The sequence below is a fragment of the Manacus candei genome, unplaced genomic scaffold (assembly GCF_025592945.1).
Source record: "Manacus candei isolate 608988 ecotype Guabito, Panama unplaced genomic scaffold, ASM2559294v1 h1tg000005l, whole genome shotgun sequence".
Taxonomy (NCBI): Eukaryota; Metazoa; Chordata; class Aves; order Passeriformes; family Pipridae; genus Manacus; species Manacus candei.
The window spans coordinates 19,311,224-19,333,669 of record NW_026138053.1 but is presented as its reverse complement, the minus strand read 5'-3'; the positions used below and the strand labels follow the sequence as shown (position 1 = coordinate 19,333,669).

The following is a 22,446-nucleotide window of genomic DNA, read 5'->3' as shown; positions in this document are numbered from 1 at the left end:
CTACAATCAGCTGTGGGACTACATTTCCATCCAAAAAATAAACATAGCTGAGATGTTAGAAAAATATTTGGTATAAAGTCATCCTGTGTTTTATTGGAAAAATGAACACAAATACTCTTGGATATAAGCACCGTAATCTGACAGATAATAAAACACTGGGAGGACTTGCAGACCACAGCTAATAGTGTGTGACAATGAATCTGGCATCCTAGGTGGGAAGCAGGATACAAGGCTAGAAGCAAAGAATACAGAAGTTAATATCACAGAAGATACCTACTTGGGAAAAACAGAAAAATGGACAGAGAACTCAAAGAAAACAAGCTGGTTTGCTCTTTTACAACACGGACTAACCACCAGTTAGCTCAGAAGTATCCTATTGTAGAAAGATAGTCCAAAACACAGGTTCAGTAGCCTACCCTGACACCGGTTCTGGATTGCTTCAGCTAAATTTGAGCTTTAAAAAAAGATTAAAAAATGAAAACCTACCCTGTTTGGTTATTTCAAGCATTAGCTTTAGAATAAACAGGCATGTCTTTAAGTTTTCTACAGAGCACACAGGAAACAATGTTCAAGAGATAAGGGAATGTCCAGTGAACTACAGTGAAGTATGTGAGTGCTATTTTGAAACCAGAATGGAAATACTTTGGGAAGGATTGTTCTGTAAGCATTTTCTTCTTTTTCTGTGTGGGGCTCTTTTGGGTTTGCAGGTGTTACTATTGCTTTGACTCATGTTCTCTCAGACCTCCTGCAGGTAAGACAGCATTTACTGCAGAGTGTCATATAATAGTGTATAAGTTTGCTTATAATTTGGGAAAATTATCTAGCAGACACAGATTTGGCTCATAAGAAGCAATCAGCAAGCAAGTTTTGCTGAAGGCAGGGTGGATTTGGTGAAGATAATAGGGGAGACCATGAACAGAGGGAGCTTGTTCAGTCCCTCCAGCTGTGGTGATACTCTGAGTTTGTGTGATTGCACAGAGCACAGCTCCCTGTCTGGCATTCAGCTCACTGCTTTTTAAAGCTGTGGTTGTTCATTTGCTGAGACACAGTCATATGAGTGTCTATAAGAATCTAAGAAGTTAGTACTAGGAGAAATGAAACTGGAGGAATAAAGAAGAATCAGACTAAGAGAAGGAAAAATCTGCCAGTGTTGAAGAGCTCTTCTGAATGAGAGTTCAACAAGGAGTGGTCCATGGATAGCAAATATTCAAATAAATGTTGTGCCTCCTTTTCCTTTTCCCCTTCAAACTGGGTGATGGAAGAACACAAAGAAAAGATATCGTGGGTAAAAATATTTATTTGATGTTTCATAATGGGAAATGAACTTGTTCACTCTGCAATATCTGAACACCATATACAAAGCTAAATCCTGAGCTGTTCTCAGTGTCCAGCACTCATTCAAAACCAGGATGTCCAGCACAAATCTCAGTTGGTGCTTACAGGTATGCTACCACTGTTTGTGGGTGGCAAATTCTAAACCGACATGTTGAAAGGAGCTATTCAAGAAATATCACAGTGTTATCCTGGAACAATTTTATGTGTAAGCAAGAAGTAGGTGCCTGGCACTTCTGAGAGCTTATCGTAGACTTATTGCTCATTTTGGACCAGATTGTGGATAGTGCCTCAGGGATACCAGAATTCATTCTCTGTCCTGAGCAGGTACAGCACAGATCATGCAGGCACCATATGAAGTGAAGATGTCAAATCATCATTGCCTGAGGGTTGGTAGCAGCACAGCAGTATGCTTGCACAAAGAGCTGTATTGTTTACTCTTGACCTTAAAATAATTTGATCCAATACGACATATTAAGTAAAAATGTTTTCTTTCTTCAGGAAATAGTTCTTGGCAATTGCAAACAAGCCTGAAAAAGTATGTACAAAATCAACTCCTTAGCAAATATTCAATGAAAAATTAAGAGTATTATAACACATAATCTCTAGCAAGAACAATGTTTTCACAGTAACGCTGTCAAATTAATTTTGCTGGATGAAATGCATTATGCAGGTAACTCCCCTTGATTTAAACAGAGTTGTCCTTGGGATGAATTTATCTATTAGTGTTTGCAAAGGTGTGCCTTCAGTTTCTGTGGAACAGTTTAATTCTGATATGCAGAATATCAATGTAACTGAGCTGAGCCATATGAGATGACTTCAATGCAAGGGAAATTATACAAAGCAAAAAAAGTCTGCATAACTTTAAATCCAAGTAACTTATGCTTTAAATCCAAGTGATGTGTGGAGTCTGCAGAGAATTTAATTTTTATTGCTCTGTACTTTACTCTTTCAAGACCTCTGAAGAAAAAGAAAACACAGGTGGGTTCTCAAGAACACATTTCTTGAGAAAACTAATTCATACTACATTTTGTAAACACATAAACACAAAACAGCATTAGGTTTAGGTACTACTAGTGGAGAACACCATTGCCTAAATTAACCCTCACCCTCCTCCCCAGTAAACCCTCAAACAAACAAATGCAACCCAATTAAAATCCTCTGTGATGAATGCCAGTGTGACACCATATTGACTTTGATAATCTGGGCTTGGAAGTTGTGTTGTGTGAGGAAGATGAATGCCCCAGTGTTATCAAGCTAAACTCTTAGGGAAACGAACACAAGGTTAAACCGAGCTCCATGAAGTTGTAAGGAGAGAGAACAAAGAGTGGGGTTTCTCTGGCATCCTTAAGTCACAGTTCCTATGCATTGAACACAGTGAGCACCAGAAATGATCACTTTTGGGTGGCACAGGCCTTGTAGGTGTTAGTGTGCAGGGTAAGTGTGGCTGTTGATACCTGATGACAGATACAGGGTGAGCCAATCTTTGAGGACAACCTGCCATAATCCAACCTGAGACAATTTTTTCTGACTTGTGGCTGTACGAAAATGCTGTTTGTACCCTGGTTATTGCTACTCCTGCCTTCCTTTCATCTTTCCAGTCTGTTTCCTCCTGGTCCTGTGGTACCAGGCAGAGATAGGGACTGGTCTGGGGAGTGCTTTGTGGGGTAGAAAAGGAAAGTGTCAAAATAGTCCTACATGGATGAAGAGTTCATGTTCTCCCTGCCTCTACGGTAAATAGTGATGGGTTTTATGGCTGTTCTCTGCTTTCCTCTACCCTCCATTGGAATAGGAACCAGCTCCTTAGCTTCTTCCCAAAGAATAGTAAGGCCTTTTTTTAGCTGCATTAGGTAAATTGTTCTGGGGCAGAACTGTCATGCATACCTGCTTGTTCCCTTCCTTTCTCTCTATCACACAGAGTCACTGTTACCTGGAGGGAGGAAATAAGGCCAGAACCTGTGCTGAAATGAGCAAGATGCCATATGCCCTGAACTGCCCACTAGTAAAGCTATTGTAGAACAGGGAACTATGGAGAAGTGCTTATATTTGTCAGACCTACATAGGTACCTTTTTAGTCTTCAGTTACTGCTCATCCTTCCCCTTTCTTAGATGCACTGAAAATGCTGTGGCCCCTTTTTGCAGGTTTCCCACTTGTGTAGTTACCTTTATTGGTGATTTCATTCCCTGTGAGCTTCTGCACGAGCAGGTACATCCAAGGCTATCCTTTTGGTTTTGTTCAAAAGTTGATGAAATACTCTGGGAAAGGAAATGTGCTTTACCACAGAATCAGGCATGTACAGCTGAATTTTTCTTGGCTTTGCTGTTGCCTACACAGTGTGATAAGAAGGCCAGGCAGGACCATCACTAAACCTTCAGAAGCAAAAAAGTGAAATGCTTTGTGTAGTAGTATCTGAAGATCACACCATGCCCAGTGCACTCTGTAATCTCATTCCTTTGTTCAGCACAACTCACAAAACAGAGTTACAGAAACACCTCCTGGTAGAAAGCAAGTTGGCAGTGACTGTGGGGGCTATTAGAGATCTTGGTGTCTCTCAGCAAGCTCTAAGATTGTTTGGGTTCTGGGTAGAGCTTTTGCACTGTCTAACATCAGTCACTGAGTAACTACAGCATTTTTTTCTGATGTGTTATGAGAGGTTGTGCAGGAAGATGGGCGTGTGTAGTGTTTTGAGGTTCACAGCTGTTTGCTCCAGTGCTGTGGTCTCATTAGCAGTGAGAGAACCAAACCCCCCACTCTGGGTTACCCAGGGGGATGATTGAATAGCCCTAGGACTGACTCAGAAGTGAGAGAGAAAAAGAATTTGGAATAAGCATTGATGCTACGTTTATCATCATCTCCTTAGTCATCATTTACTAGTCCTATCTGGGACATGTGAGTTGTGTAAATCAACACAAAAAAACCCCAAGGTGAACTTTCATTGAATCTTCTCATGGAATAATTTGATTTTTCTCTCTCCTTAAATCATCTGTTTCAGAAATCTGTTTTAAGGATAGAGTAATATTTACCTCTTACACAGTTTTGTTGTTTGTTTGTTTGGGGGCTATTGTGGTTCTTTTCGTAACTTACAAAAGAGAGAGACTTCCAAAGAGATGGGTAGCTTGAGCATCTGCACATTTTTAATGTAATTTTAGAAATCCTTATTAATACAAATTGATGTTTCTGTCTTTGATTCTTTCCAGCACAGGGGAAGTAACTGCTCTAGTAATGTACTGACATAATCATTTGGCCAATGAAAAATTAAGGCTTTGTCCTGAGAAAGGATTTATTTTAATAACCCATTCTTTAATGTGCAGGTAGAATAAATTAATCCTCTCCCATTCCCTTGAAAGGAGGATTTTGTATTTAACCTCTGGAAGAAGATTGCAGTTTATGTTTGGGAACAGACTTCATATGCTCTAACAGAAATACCACACAGCCAGAAAAGGTCTGCTGTGCAGGAATTTGTCTTGGGGACACCAGAAAAGCTTGAAGAGTTGAGTGGAGGTTGTATAAAACTGCTGGGGAAGGTCAGGTGGGAATGGAGCCTGGTTCTTTTTGAGAACCTTTATGAGAAATTCTCCAGAGGATGTCATGCACTCTATTCATTAGATAGCACACTTCAGCCAGGCTGTTATCCTGGTTTTGGGTAGGATAAAAGGGACTAAGATGTCAGTGCTGCAGACAATGTATGACTATAGTCCAAATTTAATTTGTGACAACTCTAGGATGATGAAGTTATTGTTTATCAAAATCAAAGTCTCTGGAGTATCAGGGTGTTATCACTGTATCAATTTTGTTCTGAGCACATTTACAGTATAATTATTATTGCAGCAAGTTTGTAAAGAGAAGTACTACTTAATGGAAGTTAAGGTTTTGGCCTGTGTTGTAAGACTTGTCTCAAAGCTGTAGAAGATGGGTTTAATCTTATGAGTTCAATTCACTAATTTCATTTGTGAATTATTATTTGAATTTGTGCAACTTTTTCCTGTGAGATGCTTAGGAAGTCTCTGGAGGACTTATGAAGAGGCAGCACAAAAGAATTCTCTTCCCTTATCTGCCTCACGACAGGGTTCTGCTGTTTCTTTTAAAACCTTTGAAACCTTCAAAAAGACAAGCAATCCTAACATTAATTCCTTTTGTAATCTACTATATAATGGGCATTTGTTATCAAGTTGTTGAGAACTACCTCAGTGTATCCAGTGAGGGAAAATGTCACTGGTGTACCTTGCACGACCTCCATGAGAAGGACAACAATCCTCTGGCACTATCGTGGCAAAGAATTGCATTGAGCTACCTAATCAGGTACTGAACATTACAGAAAACAGAATTAGACTGTCCCTATCCATTTTTTATATATTACTGTCATACCTAAAATGTCATCCTTGTAGAAAGATTCAGAAGTATATCCCATAGAATCAGAAAATAGTTAATGTTGGAAGGACCTCTGGAGATGGTCTAGTCCAACTCCATTTTTAAAGGATTTTCATTTAATCATCAGTTACTTCACTTGAGGATGCACCTTTTTATGAAGGCCTTGTTGTCAGTTTAAATGTTCTGTTTCCTGATGGTTTGAGTTTCTCCTTCTCTCAACAAAAATCTCAAGAAACATCCATAACACAGAAGGGACTCAGTGAATGTGTGCAATATGAAGACAAAGTATGACTTTGTTAAATCCAGTCCTTTGAAAAATTAGGTCTTGTGTAGCTCCTCAGTAGAAAGGAAGAAATAGCTAAAAACAATCTATTTAATTTGAATTAAGGAAGCTGAGTATTACTGCAGGAACTTAAGAAAAACCCTTTTGACTTCCTGGAAACTGAAAGAAGTTTTTTTGAAGAAGTAATTGTCTCTGACATCACTAAACTGCACAGCGAGTTTGCGGGTGGTTAGTTTGGGGTAAGAGAAGGAAGCAACTCCTTCACAGATAAGCAGGCAATGTATGTGCCTACTTATTCTCCTTTTTGGTTCAAGTTTTGCGGAGAAATTCTTTTGCGGACAGATAACATTTATTTTGCTTTGCAGAGAGAGACACATGCTGTTTCATAAGGATACGCCTGATTTCCAGAAATAACCATGTTTTTGTGGCTTAAACTCTTAGCATTTGGTGTTGCACTTCTGAGACAGGATGCTTTTCTCAAAGGTAGGTAGCAACTGATATTTCTTTCTCTCATTTTGAACCCTGAGTATCCTCTGTAGATGTAAAACCAACGGAAAGCTTTGCAAAGTGGAGAAATAAGATCTTGGTTCAGAAATTAGAATACAATTGTATGCAATGGTATCAGAACCTAGATCAGGAAGGTTAATGCATAATGTGCTAGGCTAAAATGTCTTCCGCGTGGTCATATGTGAGAGTTAGCACCATTAAAAAAAATCCCCCAATTTGTAGCTGTATTTGAAAAAGAATGCATTTAGATCTCTTATGTGAACCTGTTCATTACAGTCTTTGTTTGGTTTCATCTCCTGGTGCAGGACTTTGTTTTCTGTGCTTAAATCCTTCATGAAAAAAATCTTCCCATCAGTGTTAGCCACTCCCTGATCTCAGAATCTGCTTATAGTTCCTCAAATTTTGATTTTTTTTTTTTTTTACTGCAGTGGGGTTAGTAAAAAAAATCTAAATGTTGTAAATTAATCTCTACAATTGGTAAATCACTTATTTTGTAAAATAGACATCATTTATTTATTTATTTATTTTATAAAAACTGCACCTTAAAGAGTCTTCAGAATGTTTGATTTCCCCACTCTAGGTGAATTTGTTGCTTCACTTTTTTTACTTTTATGAGAGAAAGATAGAGCCCAAGAGGATGATCTTGCAAAACATGATAGATGCAACAGATAATATTAGTAGCAAGAAAAGCAATTAATCTTGAGGTAATACTTCATATAAAGACAAAAACTTATCTATGTTTAAGAAAATATTTTCTTCTGAAGAAAATGCAGCATTCTTACGTATATCAGTTCTTACTTCCATTCTTACTTCCATCAGTTTAGCTAGTGATGTAATTGGGGATGGGTGATGGCAGACACAAAGGCTTTTCTCTAGGGTAATGTTGACCCTAAAAAGTGGTTTGAAATATATTTTCTGAAATGGCAGTAAATTATATGCAGGGCTGAAATCTCTTTTCATATACATTGAATTTATGCATCCTTCTATCCTCATGTCACTATAGTAACTCCAGGTTTATACTGATGTAAGCAACAAAATGATCTGTCTTTAGTTGATAACCAGCTAAGAAGAGCATTTGAAGCCTGAGCATTAGCTCTCTTGTCCTTCAAAGTCTCTGAAGAGAGGCAACACTGAATAAATCTAGTTGATAGCTGCTGGATATTATAAGAAAACAAGTGAATGCTGAACTGTAGAGGAAAAGAACAAAATCTCTTTCTTTTCCTGTCTTTTTTTTTTTATCTGCTGTCCTACTTTCCATTTTATAAGTCTTTCTGAGACTTCCTGCTGCTCCCTTTTCTCCAGAAAAGGCAGGTTACTGTCTGCCCTCTCAGCCACCTTCACAGTCAGTCAACATATCAGCTAACAGAGAGGGCAGGAAGGTGGATAGACAGGTAATAGTATTTTATTTCAAGTAATAGTTATTTTTTCTGTCCATACACAGTAGTCTAACTAGAGCCAGTTCCTCTCTACATTTACTAAACAGAAGAGCCTCAAAGAAATGCTAAGTTTTAAGTCCTCTCTTCTACACTTGAAGCAATTAAGACTCCCGCAGTAATATCAAGTACTCAACATCACAGACCTTGTTTTTACCATGTAGTTTGGCACAGAGGTTGCTTCTCCTGTCAGAGTGACAGAAAGATTGTACTTCATTTGCTGTGCAGATTACTTTGCCTTGTAGCTGTGGGACGCTGGGCAGTCTCCTGGGGAGGGGTTTGTTAATGGGGGAGCAGCATTTTGAAACGGTGGCATAGTCTTTGGTTTTATGGCAATCACTTTTCAGGCACTTGATTGTAAGTGTAGGATGGGCATCAGGACTTCTTTTGTTATTACAGTAATTATTTTCCAAGGGCCTATTGTACCTAGTGATTTTGAAAACTTAGCAGGGGAAATTTTAAGATTGTTCAACTTCCTCCCCAAGTTCAGACATCCTATAAAACATCTCTTATTTCTTGTAATTACCAAACCACTTTTAAGAGCATCAAACTACATTAAACCAAACCAAACAAATTAAGCTATAGCCTGCACAAAGGCCTTTTCACTGTGTAAATCCCTCAAATAAAAACTAAGTATCCAACTGATTATCCTGGTAAGAAACAGATGTGTAGTGCTACTTGTGGATGTACCTATATATACCAATATATGGTACTAATAAACACCAAACTTGGAGTTCAGTCTGTCCTTGTAAACATTTGCATTGCTGAAACATCCCATTAAATTAATCAGTGTTTTGTGCACTGTTAGTCTTTCTGTCTACATGGAATAGCTAGCTTTATCAAAATCTTTAGTTGCCAGATGTGTAGTTCTTAAAATCTTTAGTGTAAGCTTGATAATATAACACTTTATAGTATCTAGGATGACTTCCCAATTGAGAAAGTTATCCTAACATACCTGATACAATTCGTCAATGCCTGTTTATGCAAAAAAACCTCAAAACAACAAAAAACCCTTAGCCAATTCAATTAAAAAACCCCCAATACCCCAAGAAATGACCAATGTCAATAACCTCTCCCTCCAAAAAATCCAAAAGCAACAAAAAATAAACCAAAAAACCCCAACCCAAACCAACAAAAGCTTGAAAACACTTTAGTTTCCATTCAGAAAAAAGAAATACTTGCTGGACAAGCACTTTTTCCATTAGATCATTATTTCAGGTTCCCACCCTCCTCCACAAAAGTGTTAGCAATTTGACAGCTTTCAAAAGCCTTCACCCAACCCCTGAGCCACTTCCTTTATGTCAGGAAACTAAATAATTGCTTGATAGTTTTGAGTGTGACTTTTTTATTTTCCAAGTTAAAAGTACTAAGCTCCAGCAGTCAGACTGTGCTGCTTTTGTCTGGGATAGCATTAATTTTTGTCGTAGTAGCTACTATGGGACTTTGATTTGGATTTGTGCTCAAAACTGTGTTGGTAATACAGAGATTTCTTCTTTATTCTGTACCATTTATGTCCCGCACTATCCAGTACAACCACATTAACAACCACCTGACTTCCCACCCTTTGATATAATACACAGATATTATTCACTTAGTCTATTGGCTACCCCTGCCAAATGTTCATAAAATGTCAACAACATGTCCATCGAGTTCATTTAGTCCATGACTTTGGGCTCCATGTTGTGGTGGTCACTCAGGACAGGAGAGGTGGTTTGTTGCATGGTTATTGGGTGCCAAAGTCAGTTTTGGTCTGGTCCCTGCTGCACTTGCTCTGCTTCTTGTAAGGCTTCTCCTCCACTGATTTGGGTAGTTTCTCTTATATTACATATATTTGATATATATTTTATATATATATATATATACAATTCCTATAATATGCAACTTGAATCAGGGGTTACAACAATTTAAGTGTATTTCTATTACAATCTCTACCCCACTCCCTACCAGGTTTAGCATTGCAATGAACTCCTCCCCTTGCCCTCAGTCCAGCTTCAACTTATCTGTTGAATAAACAGTCCCTCAGGGTTGTACCTGCTCCAAATGTAGCCCTGTATATGATCCACAGTCTTTTCAGGGGGACAGCTGCTGTTGCATGGATTTATCCACAGCTGCTTTGGGGGGGCACCTGTTCCACCATGGCCCAATCCACGGGCCACAGTGCCTTCAGAGATAGACCTGCTCCAGTGTGGCCTTACTCACAGCCACCCTCTCTTCAGAAGTAAATGTGCCCAACACGGTCTTAGCCCTGGCTGCAGCACCTCCACGGATGTTCCTGCTCTGTTGTGGGCTTATCCATGGCCACGTGGTTTGAGGTGCTCTCAGTGTGACCTCACGCACAGCATGCTTCAAGGTGTGTCTGCTGCAGCATGGGCAAATCCTTGGGCCACAGTGCCTTCAGAGGTGGACCTCCTGTGGCACACTTATAGCCACAAATGCTTTGAGATGTACCTGCTCTGGTACGTGGACTTATTCATGGCCCTCAGAATCTTCAGGATGTCCTGCTCCCACATGGACTCATCCACAAGTTGCAGTCCCTTCAACTCGAGTTCACACTGGAGCATGACCAGTGCAGCAGCACAAACAGCAGCCATGGCCCAGCCATCTGCCAGTCCCTGTGCATCACCACTGCTGCTATCGGAATGTTCCCAGGAAGAGCAGGGCGAGGTGATCAGCAGCACAACAAGCAAAAGGCAGCCACTAATGAGCTCAGACTCTCATACAGTCAAGCCCAGGGCAAGAGCAAGAACCCTACCCAAAGCAGCCAAACAGCAATAATGGCTATAAATTCCATCTAACACATTCCAATCAAATCTATCATTATCTCAAACCCTTTGAGACCCATACTGGGGGCCAAAGAGGGCTGTTGTGGTTCGGCCCCAGCTGGCAACTAAACCCCACACAGCCTCTTGCTCACTCCCCTGCCCCAGTGGGATGGGGGAAAGAATCAGAAGGCTAAAAGTGAGAAAATTCATGGGTTGAGTTAAAGACCATTTAATAGGGGAAGAAAATGAAGAAATTATTTCACTGCTTCCCCTGGGCAGGCAGGTGTTCAACCATCTCCAGGAAAGCAGGGCTCATCATGCGTAATGGTTACTTGGGAACACAAAAGCCATCACTCCAAATGTCCCCACTTCCTCTTTCTTTCTTTCCCTGGCTCTATATACTGAGTATGATGTCATATGGTATGGTACTTTGGTCAGTTGGGGTCACCTGTCCCATCTGTTTCCTCTCCCAGATCGTTGTGCACCCTCCTCTCTTGTGGGGTGGTGTGAGAAGCAGAAAAGGCCTTGAATGTGTAAGTGCCTCTCAGCAATATGGAAAACTTCCCTGGATTATTAACCCTGTTTTTCATCACAAATCCAAAACAGCCCCATGCTAGATAATGTGAAGAAAATTAACTCTACCCCAGCCAAAACCAGCTTACAAGTGAAATCTGGTTTTACAGTCTCCATGCCCAACAGCTGTGGAGGTTTCCAGTTGGAAGTGTTATGTTTTCTTTGCACAGACATCAGCATAGCTCATCCTATGGCCTTGATTTTCTGCGAAAGTCTTTCTCACAGATTGGTCTATACCCTTGGAAAGAGTTTGGCAGACCTAATTTTTAAGAAGAGAAACTTAGTAATACAGGTTCATTTTATGTGCAGTATAAAGGATAAGGGAAATTGCTCTAGCAGGAAGATGTATATTAAGATAGAAGGAAATGAAGTGAAAACTTTAGAGCATCAGCTCTTATATTGTCCTCTTACGGATGCCCCACTGCAGGTTCTGTTTAGGACTGTTCTTTTTTTTTGTAGTGGTGCATTTAGGGGCTTTTAAAATGCAAACCCCAGAGTCCTGCACTCAGGGACCTCTTAATCATTTGGAACAAATTGCCTGCTTTACACATCTTGCACTGTTCCAAAACTTTATTCACAATCAGCTGTGACAGCGTTTGTGCACGCACAGATGGCAGCAGTTCCTTTTGCTTCCTGGGCTGGCCAGACACAAGCGACTTCTAAACTGGAAGCTGTTTAGTTTCATTATGGTGTCATACCTAAGCCGTGGGCAGGACACAAGTTCATCGGAGCTCAGCAGCACTCTAGCTGAGCTACGTGGTTTCTGGACTAAACATGTGATTTTCTTTATCCGTTTACCTAGACCTGCACAAATATAACAAGCAGATTGCTGGGTTGTTAGTGTGGTATAGGTATATCTGTTGATGCAGACATTGGTTCTGGACTAATGGGTCTTTCTTACATAGTATGGAAAAGACATTTTCTAGTCATTTTGTGTCCACTCACACCTCTATATTCATATACTAAGAAACTTTTACAAATAAAAAACTGCCATGCAGAGACCAGTTCTAAAGAAAATCCAGCTCTTGGTGGCATGGTATTTGGAAACACTTCCTTTAGTTTCAATATGGTGAACTTATGTTTATATATTTTGGTTCTGAAGAACAAATCAACAGAAAGAGTGTTAGAAACACTACATGGTGAGATAAGACAGAAGAAGTGGGAGGAGGAAACAGGATGAAATGACTTTTCAAAGTTTATCTACTATCAGGAATCAAGCTCTGTCTTTCTGACTTTCATAACCTATCTGCAGAACTGCCTGCCAGCCTGGGAGCATGTGTATGCATCGAACAAGTAGCAGTTTCCACAGTGAAATTGTGAATGCATTGTATATGCTGCCTAAAAATTCTTCTGTTTTCTTTTGCTGTGTAGCTGCCTCGTGGTATACACTGTACCATGCTGGGAGCCAGGAAAGGAGAACAGCAGGCCACGAAAATGTTCTGTCCTCTGTTTACATTCTTGATCTAGTTTTAAGAGTTAATATTCATAAGCATACATCTGGCCCACCAGGAAGGCAGAGCAAATTAACCCACAGTGAATTCTCTGCTGTCATGGCTTGACTTCTCTTCGTGCTCAGTCAACCACCTCCTTTAGCTGGCTCAAATGTCTCTGCATTGTCCCGTGCAGTGCAGACTTGCCCCAAGTCTTGCCACTGTCACTGCCCTTCCTTTGGGTGCTGTTACCACTGTGCTGTCAGTGCCGGGGGTGAGAGCCATGGGGGTGAGAGCACAGCACGGGGGTGGCTCTCTGCAGATGCAGAGCTGCAACACGAGCCAGCAAAGTAATGAGAGGCGCTGCAGGAAGGCGTGATGTGCTGGGCAAGGCTGGCTAGTGTGAGTTCAGCTCTTTGTGGCTGTGAGTTCCTTTGAAAGCCTAGCAAGAGCACGTGTGTTACAGGAGTGTAATGGCTTAGAGCTGGGCTGTGTATTTGTGCCCTGCTCGGAACAGACAGGCCTTTTGAGGTGGCTGCTGGGGTTGTGACTGCCAGTCCTGCCTGGGAGACAGCGAGTGTCTCTGAGCTCCGCTGCTTTCTGCATCATGCAGAGATGTCTGTTGCTCACGTTGATTTATCTTTGATCATATATAACTAGAAATCATGCAGTTATTTCTTTCAGACAAACTTATGAAATACATCCAATATGTTTTGGAGGAAGTAGTTGGCTTTCTTCAAAGTTCAGTTTAGGCCCTGAGGCACTTCTGTGCAAAAAAATGATAAAAAGTCTGAAGAGTGGCAAAACTCTGACTTCCTCCTGTAAATATCAAGATTAAAATAACAGATACAGTTACGAAAGTTGTTTATTTCACTGCAACTTGACTGTTCTTTCAGACTGTGCGTCCTGATGTATTTCCAGCCTATCCATACACTTGCAAACAGATCTTTTTCACTGGTGTTTCAGTAACTGTTACAGCATTTTATCTATTTCCTGACTTTTTTCCCTTTCAAGTAAAGCAGTTTGGGGCCTTCAATGCCAAGATTTCAGAAACTAGCTGTGAGCACTTCAGTGCTAGCTTATATTATCCATAGTGTTGTATAGCTAACAGGATCCACTTCTTTTCTTTCATACCACTACTTTGCAGTACTGTTCTTCCAGTTATTCCCTCTGTGTCAGTGCCTTCTCGGCTAGCCTGCTTGCTTAGGTTTCTATTCTCTAGTTTCAAAGACTTCTCTTACAATCTATCTGTTCTTCATTCATAATCCCAGTGCCCTGCACAGAGCTCTAGAGGTATCTTTTGTAGTGCATGAATGACTTTTTTGTTATTGCAAAAATGTGGGCTCCATGGAGCAATATTTTTAATTGCCTTTTGAAATAGATTCTTTTCCTGACAGTAAGAGAAATAATCAAGTTAGCTGTCTAATAGAAAAATGAAGCCATACAATGAAGCTTTTTGTACAATATATAAGGAAATAGTAGTTCATTAAATGAAGCATATATGTCCTATATGAGTTGAAAGATTTTACACTCAGGGAAATATAGTATAACACAGAACCTCGGCTCAGATGGTATTAAAAATATAGGGCTAGTGATGCCTTTCCAGGTAATCATATACATTGCAGAACACGTGAATGGAATATTTAAGGTAGTATTAGGCCTTGAACTGTTTCTATAGGCTTGTGAGTTAAGACTATGAATATGGAAAATAAGGTATGATAAATGGCAAAGCATAGTCCGGTTTCTAGAATAAGATTTAAGAGACAGAAGTCAGCTGCAGTCTAGCCTGTGTCAGAAACTCCTGGTGTGAAGTTTTAAGGTGTTTTCATTTCTCCAGACCTCAGTTTCGTCATCTGTCAGTTGAAGATAGTAAGACTTACCTTGTTAAAAAGTGTGGAGTCCTAATTCCTCAAATATTTACAGCTATGCCTGTCTTGCAACATGTAAACTACCACCAATTAATCTGAAGAACCTGACTGTGCATTAGAGTATTTAGGATAGTGTATCTGAGCAAAGAAAACAAAAGTATGAAGCAAATGATTTGTGCATAAAGTTCTACCTTGTTCTCAGTCCTAAAGCACAGGTGTTGTCAATGGGGAGCTGATACTTTAGCGCTGAGTAAGAACAACCCATACTGTGCTTAACTTCAGCAAATCTGAAATTCTGTAAAACATCATCACATCAACTGTAGTCTCTATTTTAGCCAATATTGGATGAAATAGCTGAAGTTGTTTAACGAGATCTTGTGAGACACAGGAACAGGACTGCACACAAGAACAGGACTGCGAGTTTTTTACTTCCTGTGTCTGTGGATGAGACGACAAGGTGTGCTTAGCAGACCATAGCTGCAAAAGGCTTCATGTTATAAAGTATCCTCCACACTTAAGGGTAAATTTAACAGTAGGCCTGTTAGCAGATGATTTAAAATCGTACACTCACATAATCAAAGGAAAGATGACCAATGTTGCTTCTGCAGCAGTTCAGGTAATCTTCTCTAGATAGACCTTTGATGTCTAAAATGAATGCAGAATCACTTGTGCGTACACCTTAGAGAAATCTTTCGTTTTTAATGAGTTTTGGATAAAGTATCTTGAGGATTTCTTTATTCATTTCACACATTCTTGGAAGGATTTAAATGATGAAACATATATATTTAAAATTACGTGGATTTTTTTTCCTTGGTCCCTGATGGCAGTAAGATATTACTGCCCTGCATCTCTTGTGTGCAGTATACAACCTCCCTCATCCCAAAACACCATGTGTGAATGTGCAGGCTTGTGCAATGTATCTGAGTGAGTGGAAGTATAACATTTGTGATGCTCCAGACTGCCTACTAAGTACACAAAAAAGCTTGACTTTGCTTGCAGCTTCATTAGTGCTTCTGTGCTCAACTGTGCTGCCTCAACAGAAGTGAAAGACCTTTCTACATCCTCCACACACCTGCAGTCTAGTGTGTTAGTCTGAAGTAAGAAATGTGGTTGAAGTTGGAGGGAAAGATGTGAAAGAGCAGAAAGAAATATGCATTAGTAGACATTAGTAGCATTTCTGATTTTGCTCTCCAAGTCTGCTGATAAAATGACTTAAAATTATATGTTTCTGAGAGACATTCATTACTCTTACTCTTAGAAAAAGTTAGGAATAATAATAGCTTAACGCACTGTCAACTTCCATACCTACAGTTTAGAAAGCTTACAGAGGAATTGTGCTGAATACAAGGGAGACAGTTCAAGGAAATGAATGTGAAATCTATAAAGAGTAATTTATCCTTGACAGTAATGGATCAAGGTTTTGTAATACTCAGAGGTGAAACTTGCATTAAATCCAGTGATCTTTGGAGTTCCAAGTTTAGCACTTTATGCTTTTCTGAAGATTGGTCAGTTTGACCATGAGGCCTTTGAAGTGATGAAATATGTAGTAAGATATTATTTATAGAGGCATATGATTTATGGAACTCACCTACAGATGCCTTTTGAATCAACACGGGATGTATTAAGTTAATTAGGAATCATACAAGAATTCAGAAGAAAAGGTCACCCAAAAATTCCAAAATTTGTGGATCAGATTATTCCAAAAGCTAATAAAAAAGTGACAGCTGCATTTGTCTTCCTGCTGTAATTAATGCCGTGCTTAAGGGCCTGCTAAGATGCAGTTTTGCACTGCCCTGAATAAACAGGCAAGTGTTTGGTGCCATAGCTGGTTGAAGTTTTTGTATTAATATTGGGAAGAGAACCATTTACAACATGGAAGTGATTCAGCCTCAGAGATGTCAACAAGTGTGTCATCATTGCAGGAGGGTGCCTTAAATGGCAAGGGAAGGATTGCTTGCAAACCACAGCTTCTAAAAAACACACTCTTCACTGAGCAATGAAGATATTTAACATAGACCATGTCAGAGATGCCATTTTTGACTTCTCTCTCTGCAGCTGATGCTCTCTGTTTCTCTTCACAACAGAATTACTGCTTACCTGAGTTTCACCTAGCAGTGACATGAGTGGAAATTCTGAAAAGGCTTCCAATTGTCTTACAGGATTTTTTTTTTTTTTTAACCTACTGAGGGTCTTCAAACTCCAAGTTCTGATTTCCTATTAGCTGCCCAGAGAAAACTGTTTGGGGGAGACATCCCTGGTTTTGACTATAAGCTCCAAAACACTTGGGAACTGTTTTTACATAGAAGAAAATGATCAGATTTTCAGAAGACTTCCATGTGTTGGTCGCTGAGAACATGAAAAAATTGTAGTGTACAGCTGCATGTTAATATTTTCTGAAACTTTTTATGAAGTTGTGAATACTGAATGCTTGGAAAGTCAGGAAGGAGCTGCTCCTCTGTGTGTGTGTGACTGACTGTCTGACATGTGTCTACATTAGGGCAAATGGCACAGTCATGATCAAGTGTTCTTATTGGGCCAGGTGCTATAGAAACCTAGGATCAAACATGATCTTGTCGTCAAAGGACTTCTGATCTGGTTCTGGACAGCATGGATATTTCTTAAAAAGTAGTACAGAGGCACAAGGAAAGACAGATAATGGAAAAAGTAATAGTAGCATATGTACCCAGCCAAAGAACTTGCATAATCCCCTGTGCTATTTATTTCCTTTTCTGAGAAAGGGTCATACATCTTCTTCAAAGCATCATGCAACTGGATAGATTATTCCCAGGATCTAAAATACACTCTCCTACATAGGTCCATGTATTATAGGTATCACATTGTGCTCTTATGACTTTTTTACATGACAACTGGTACAAGTATTCCTGAAAAACAACATTTAATGATAAAATTGCTGCAGGTAAAAATTTACACTCTTCAAAAGCTCCTCTCTTGCTATATAGAAAGAATAAAAAATCAGGTCCCATACAAAGGCACTAAATTTATTTGCAATGGTTATTTTCTCTAGCTGTTTAATCCTTTCATTAACATGTTGCATTTTCTCACCAGTGACTGAAATACAGTAAACAAACAACAGAATGTGTAGATGATGTGTTACCAACACACATACACATGTTCTCTGTCCTGTGTGGGAGAGAATGTAATCTCACCCTTCTGATTCTCAATCCTTGTAGCAGCTACTCACTTGCAGGAGATGAAATAACATGAACAGCATCTGGATATGAAAAAGAGGGACCACATTCTGTTCAGTTCAGTTAAAAAAAAAATTAGGTTGCACTCAGCATTTTCATATCTAAATGCTCATAAATAGTAATAATAATAATCAATTAATTTTGACCTGTAATTGACCTAAGAGATTTATTTAAACTGAAAAAAAAAAAATCACATTTCCTGAATATCAGATGGTGCACTCTATAGACTCTAGGGATTGCCTGCAACTAATTCAAGTGTGACGTGAATCCATACTACAGTATAGAATATTTTTAAAAATATCGAGTACTACAGAGGTTTGGTTGGGGTTTTTTTTTTGTTTGTTTTGGGGTTTTTTGTTTGTTTGTTTTGGTTTTTGGGGTGTTTTTTTTGTGAAATTGATTATTTTTTATTTGCTTTGTTGGATTTCAGGGTCATAATGACATTTGGGTTGTAGATGGCTGCAAGTTTGAGTGAAAAGGTTTTTTTGTGAAGTGCTAAGGGTTTGGAATGGCTCTGTTTGCTAATGCAGTAGTTGATCATAAGATACAGCTATAAGTAGAACCTTGAATGGAGCTGTATTGTGTAATATGTGTGTAATAACTGTTTAATAGTATCATCTTCATGTAAAATCTGAGCTCTGTGTGTTATGGCAGCTTGTTCTTGTGATAATGAGCAACCATAGGTAGCAGGAAGCAGGTACTGTAACCCTACATCCTTTTTCAAAATCACTTCAGATCTTTAAGATAATCTTTGAAAAGCATTGCAATGATTGGTAGAGTAATAAGTCTCATCTACGGCTGATGCCAGATCTGTAGAGTGTTGGTGGATGCAACCAGTGTCTTCATGGAAGGAAGTTCTTCAGAACTTCAGAAAGTAGTTCTGGTCAGATTGTGAAGCCAAATGAGGGGAGATTGATGTTGTGGGGCAGGAACTCAGGATGTGATGGTACAAGTATTGCTGCCCCAAAGCATCAGAGAAAGGATGATGAAGCTGTTTCTTTAAGAGAAGAGGTTGGATGCTGGGGCTGATGTGGAAGTGGGGAACAGCTGGAAGGAGGCAGAGAGACAAAGACACAGAACAGTGATAGGAAGCCTCTATGTCATACTGCAAGGCCTGAGATAGCAACCAATGTCACTGAGGGGTTTTTGACATTTTGACAATGGCTTATAATGAAAGTGCTGACATATTGATAACTTTTAGTAGCAACTGTGGTCTGGATGCTAAAACAAAAGGAAAATTTGTTCCTCCAAAAAATCAGAGGATTTTTCTCATGTAAGGAGTAACCAAGTATTGAAGGCATGATCACCATTTCATGTTAGTCTAAAGAGGATGAAAACCTAATGGCTTATAACCCTTATTTCTTCAGTGATAGCATTTTTTCCTCTTTTCTCTTTTTTATTCTCTTTCCTATTTTTTTATTTTATTTTTACCCTTTTTTTTTTTAAAGTAGCTCTGATTTACTGCTAGTCCCTTGTCTCCTGTCACCAGCTCCAAAGCCAGGGAAGAGCTGGATTGGTGTGCCACAGTGGAAGAAGCTGTAGAATCTGCTAGGATTGTAATTCTGAGCCCACTTGGAAACAGTAATGGAAATAATGCACTTCATTTTCTTAGTGATTATATCTGATTCATTTTGAGGGAGAAGCACTAACAGTCTTGAATTGATTAATCGAGATAGGTAGCATCTTTAGATGAGTATGGAACGTTACCTGACCTTTGATGGATATTTTGATAAAAGCAGACAGAGAGGCCTAGGCAGAGTCTCCAGGAAGTGTAGGCAGAATACTGTCATTCTTCCACTCTAAGAAAGATTACAGGCAATTCTTAAGGGTGTGGGGGGGGAATTCTTGTTCAGAAAAGTAGCTGAGAATGTCTCTCTTCTCTAGAGAGTGAGGGTATTGTGCAGAATGAATACAGAGAGGAAGAAGCAATATCTAATTATGAAAAATGTATTATTTTTCCAGTCAGGAAGGCATCTCATTCATATCTTAATAATGGTTAGAGCTGCACTACTGAAATGATTGTAGTGTCCCTTCTGAAAATTCTTACCTGGAGAAACTTTTAAACTATGTTTGCGATAATATAGCTTGTCTTCAAAATCAGTGTTACTAAGATTTGACTATTTTATTTATTTAAATCTGTACCATTGAGAGAGAAGAGTTACTCACTACTTTAAATTTGAGCCTATTTCAATGGGATTTTTTATAGTAAAATACATAATTATTGGACTAGACACACAAGCCACTCCATAGCCACCATTCAGGATTCCCAAATTATTAACAAGATGCCAGTTCTTATAGCATGTGGTTTTATGTATATTAGTAGACATACAGTTATTCTGAAGGGCTTGAAGTAGATTTCTGCTTTCAGGAATGTACCTGAACCTTGATTATTTCACACACATATGTGTGTGAAACATAATGTCAGAGACAGTAATTTTCATTTTTTAGGTAAAGAAATGTAATCTCCTTAAAAGACCAATAAACCATTTTTTATTACAGTATTACCCTGAAAAATATTTGTGTCATTAGAGGGAAAAGTAAGTATTTGCAGAAATCAGACCACATATTTGTTTTAGTAAGTGCTGGTAAACATTAGTTATTAAAGGAAATGCAAAAGAAAAGACCCTTGGGACACCTGTTCATCATAACAGATTGTCACCTCGTAGAGCTGATATAACGTATTTCTACTTCACAAATGCATTTCAATGCACCTTCATAAATATCTTACTGTTCCGCAGAGCTTAGAATACTTTAGCAAAGAAAAGTTATTATATCCATGTTAAATGGAAACAGATCCAGATAACCGATTTCTAAAAGGTCACTTGAAAAGCTGTTGAACAAAAAGAAATACTCTGGGCCTTTTTCTGAGTAAGAAGCAAAAAAAGGAGGGGAAATGAAGACAAAAGAAGGAGAACCATTTAAGTTGGTTGGTTGTGACTGTTATTTCATAAAGGAAGTCACATACTTCGTAGCAAACTCAGCAAAAAGTCATACTGAACAACCCAACCCAAGAGTATAATGTTGATTATTGTACATAATAAAGTATTCATTTAATGAACCTTGTTAGTCAATTAGCAAAGCAGTAGGAGGCCTGTATATCACCTGAGCTAGTTGCAGAAATCCTGGGCTAACATTCTGCATAAAGTATTTGTCATCCAACCAAAGGATGGACACAAGAACTTAATCTATTCAGCAAAGACTATTGCAGGAAGACTCAAGGGCATTAACCCTTCTTCCTGGGAGAGGATTGCTGTCAGCTTCAAAAGATACTTTCTGCCTACTTCCTGGCAGGGATATCAAATTGAAGCACAGATAAAAAGGATTTCTTGGAGAGCTGGGTCAGATCAGAGGGTGGCACTTTTCAAATGCTCTGGAGCATAAGCAAGAGTAAATCAAGAACAGAGAAATTACAATAATGCACTAATAATTTTGCAACAGGGCTCAGTATGTTTAACAGCTGCATTTAATTTTATGATCTGGAATTATTGTGGCACTTGCAGGAGGCAAATGCAAATGAGAATTAACATGATCATCATGATAGGTTTTAGTGAGGCAGATTGTTATAAAAGTTACCATCTGTAACTTTTGTAAAAGAAATACAACCCCCAAATCAAAACAGATCAGCTGTGCTGGTGGTGCAAAGTCCTAACCCCATGTCTTAGGTCAGAGTGACACAGTCCTGTTTCAATCTGTGGACATACAATAGTGTTTTCACCAGAGGTGGAAGGTGTTGCAGAGTGCATGTGGTTGCAGTGTTGGTGCAGTCATAAAGGCAGATGAGAAGTCTCACTATAGGAAATGTTATCATTAGGGAAATGATCTGTCACAAAATTCATTGTGATGCCACATTTCAGAACAAACAGTGCTTCAAAGCTTTTAGCTCAAAACCAAATCCCTGTGACTCCTTTTCATACAGGGACAGGAGATTTCACTTGTAATAAGGAAAGCTGGGAATGACTGACAGTGTGTGATGCTGAGTATTTGAAATGTTGAATGTTTCTTGACCACAGATTCCATCTAGATGCTTCACAATGCAGTTGCTGGAGGAGAAACCAGTTTGATTTCAAACAGATCCTGTCTTGGTCTCTCTGCTCACTATCTTTATGGAACATTTGCCTTTCATTTGATGACTCTTTGCTAAAAATAATTAGATTTTATATTATTTAAGCGTCCAGTGTTTGCAATCTTACTGGTGCATATTTTTAATATTACTTTTGATGAATTTATTAATGTAATGACCCAATTGGTGAGCACTATCCCAACTTGTGCCTTCTTTGTAGGTGAAACCTTGCTATGAGGAAAATAGAGGAAGTTGAAAAGATTCCTTAGTTTCTCAACTCAGACAGTTGTCATCTGCATGTTACAGAAAAAAAAAAAGTTTTAAACATCATACAGGACAGATTCTCCAGGTCTGGGGGTTCAAAGGATTCTCTGGACATGCAGGGCTTGTTCACCTTCTGCAAAAACCAATTGTGACCACTTTCTTGACTTACAAAGGCCAGAGGCATTTCAAGGACATGTCCAGGTCCATTGCACTACCTTTGTACTGTCAGCAGATTAATCATTAAACAGAATTACTTTTCTGTATTTCTTTTAAATGTCATTTACTATCTGTCTATCAGGCCAACTTTACTGAAGTCAGCTAATTTTTTTTGCTCTTTTTAAATTTTTGTAATTCTG

The 22,446-nt window shown here is 39.0% G+C and overlaps 1 protein-coding gene across 4 annotated transcripts in view; it reads left to right on the top strand.

Moving 5' to 3' along the window:
• The window catches only part of PTPRC (protein tyrosine phosphatase receptor type C), a 92,278-nt gene that overhangs the window by 25,272 nt on the left and 44,560 nt on the right, over positions 1-22,446 (top strand). Inside the window, exons 1-2 of one of the 4 annotated variants that reach the window (XM_051804276.1) lie at positions 5,976-6,264; positions 6,350-6,467. In XM_051804276.1, the coding sequence (XP_051660236.1) occupies positions 6,401-6,467 (67 nt within the window). In that variant the 5' untranslated portion in view covers positions 5,976-6,264; positions 6,350-6,400. Of the gene's footprint in view, positions 1-5,975; positions 6,265-6,349; positions 6,468-22,446 lie in introns of those variants that run through there. The other 3 variants (XM_051804298.1, XM_051804309.1, XM_051804287.1) reach the window with 3 other exon arrangements.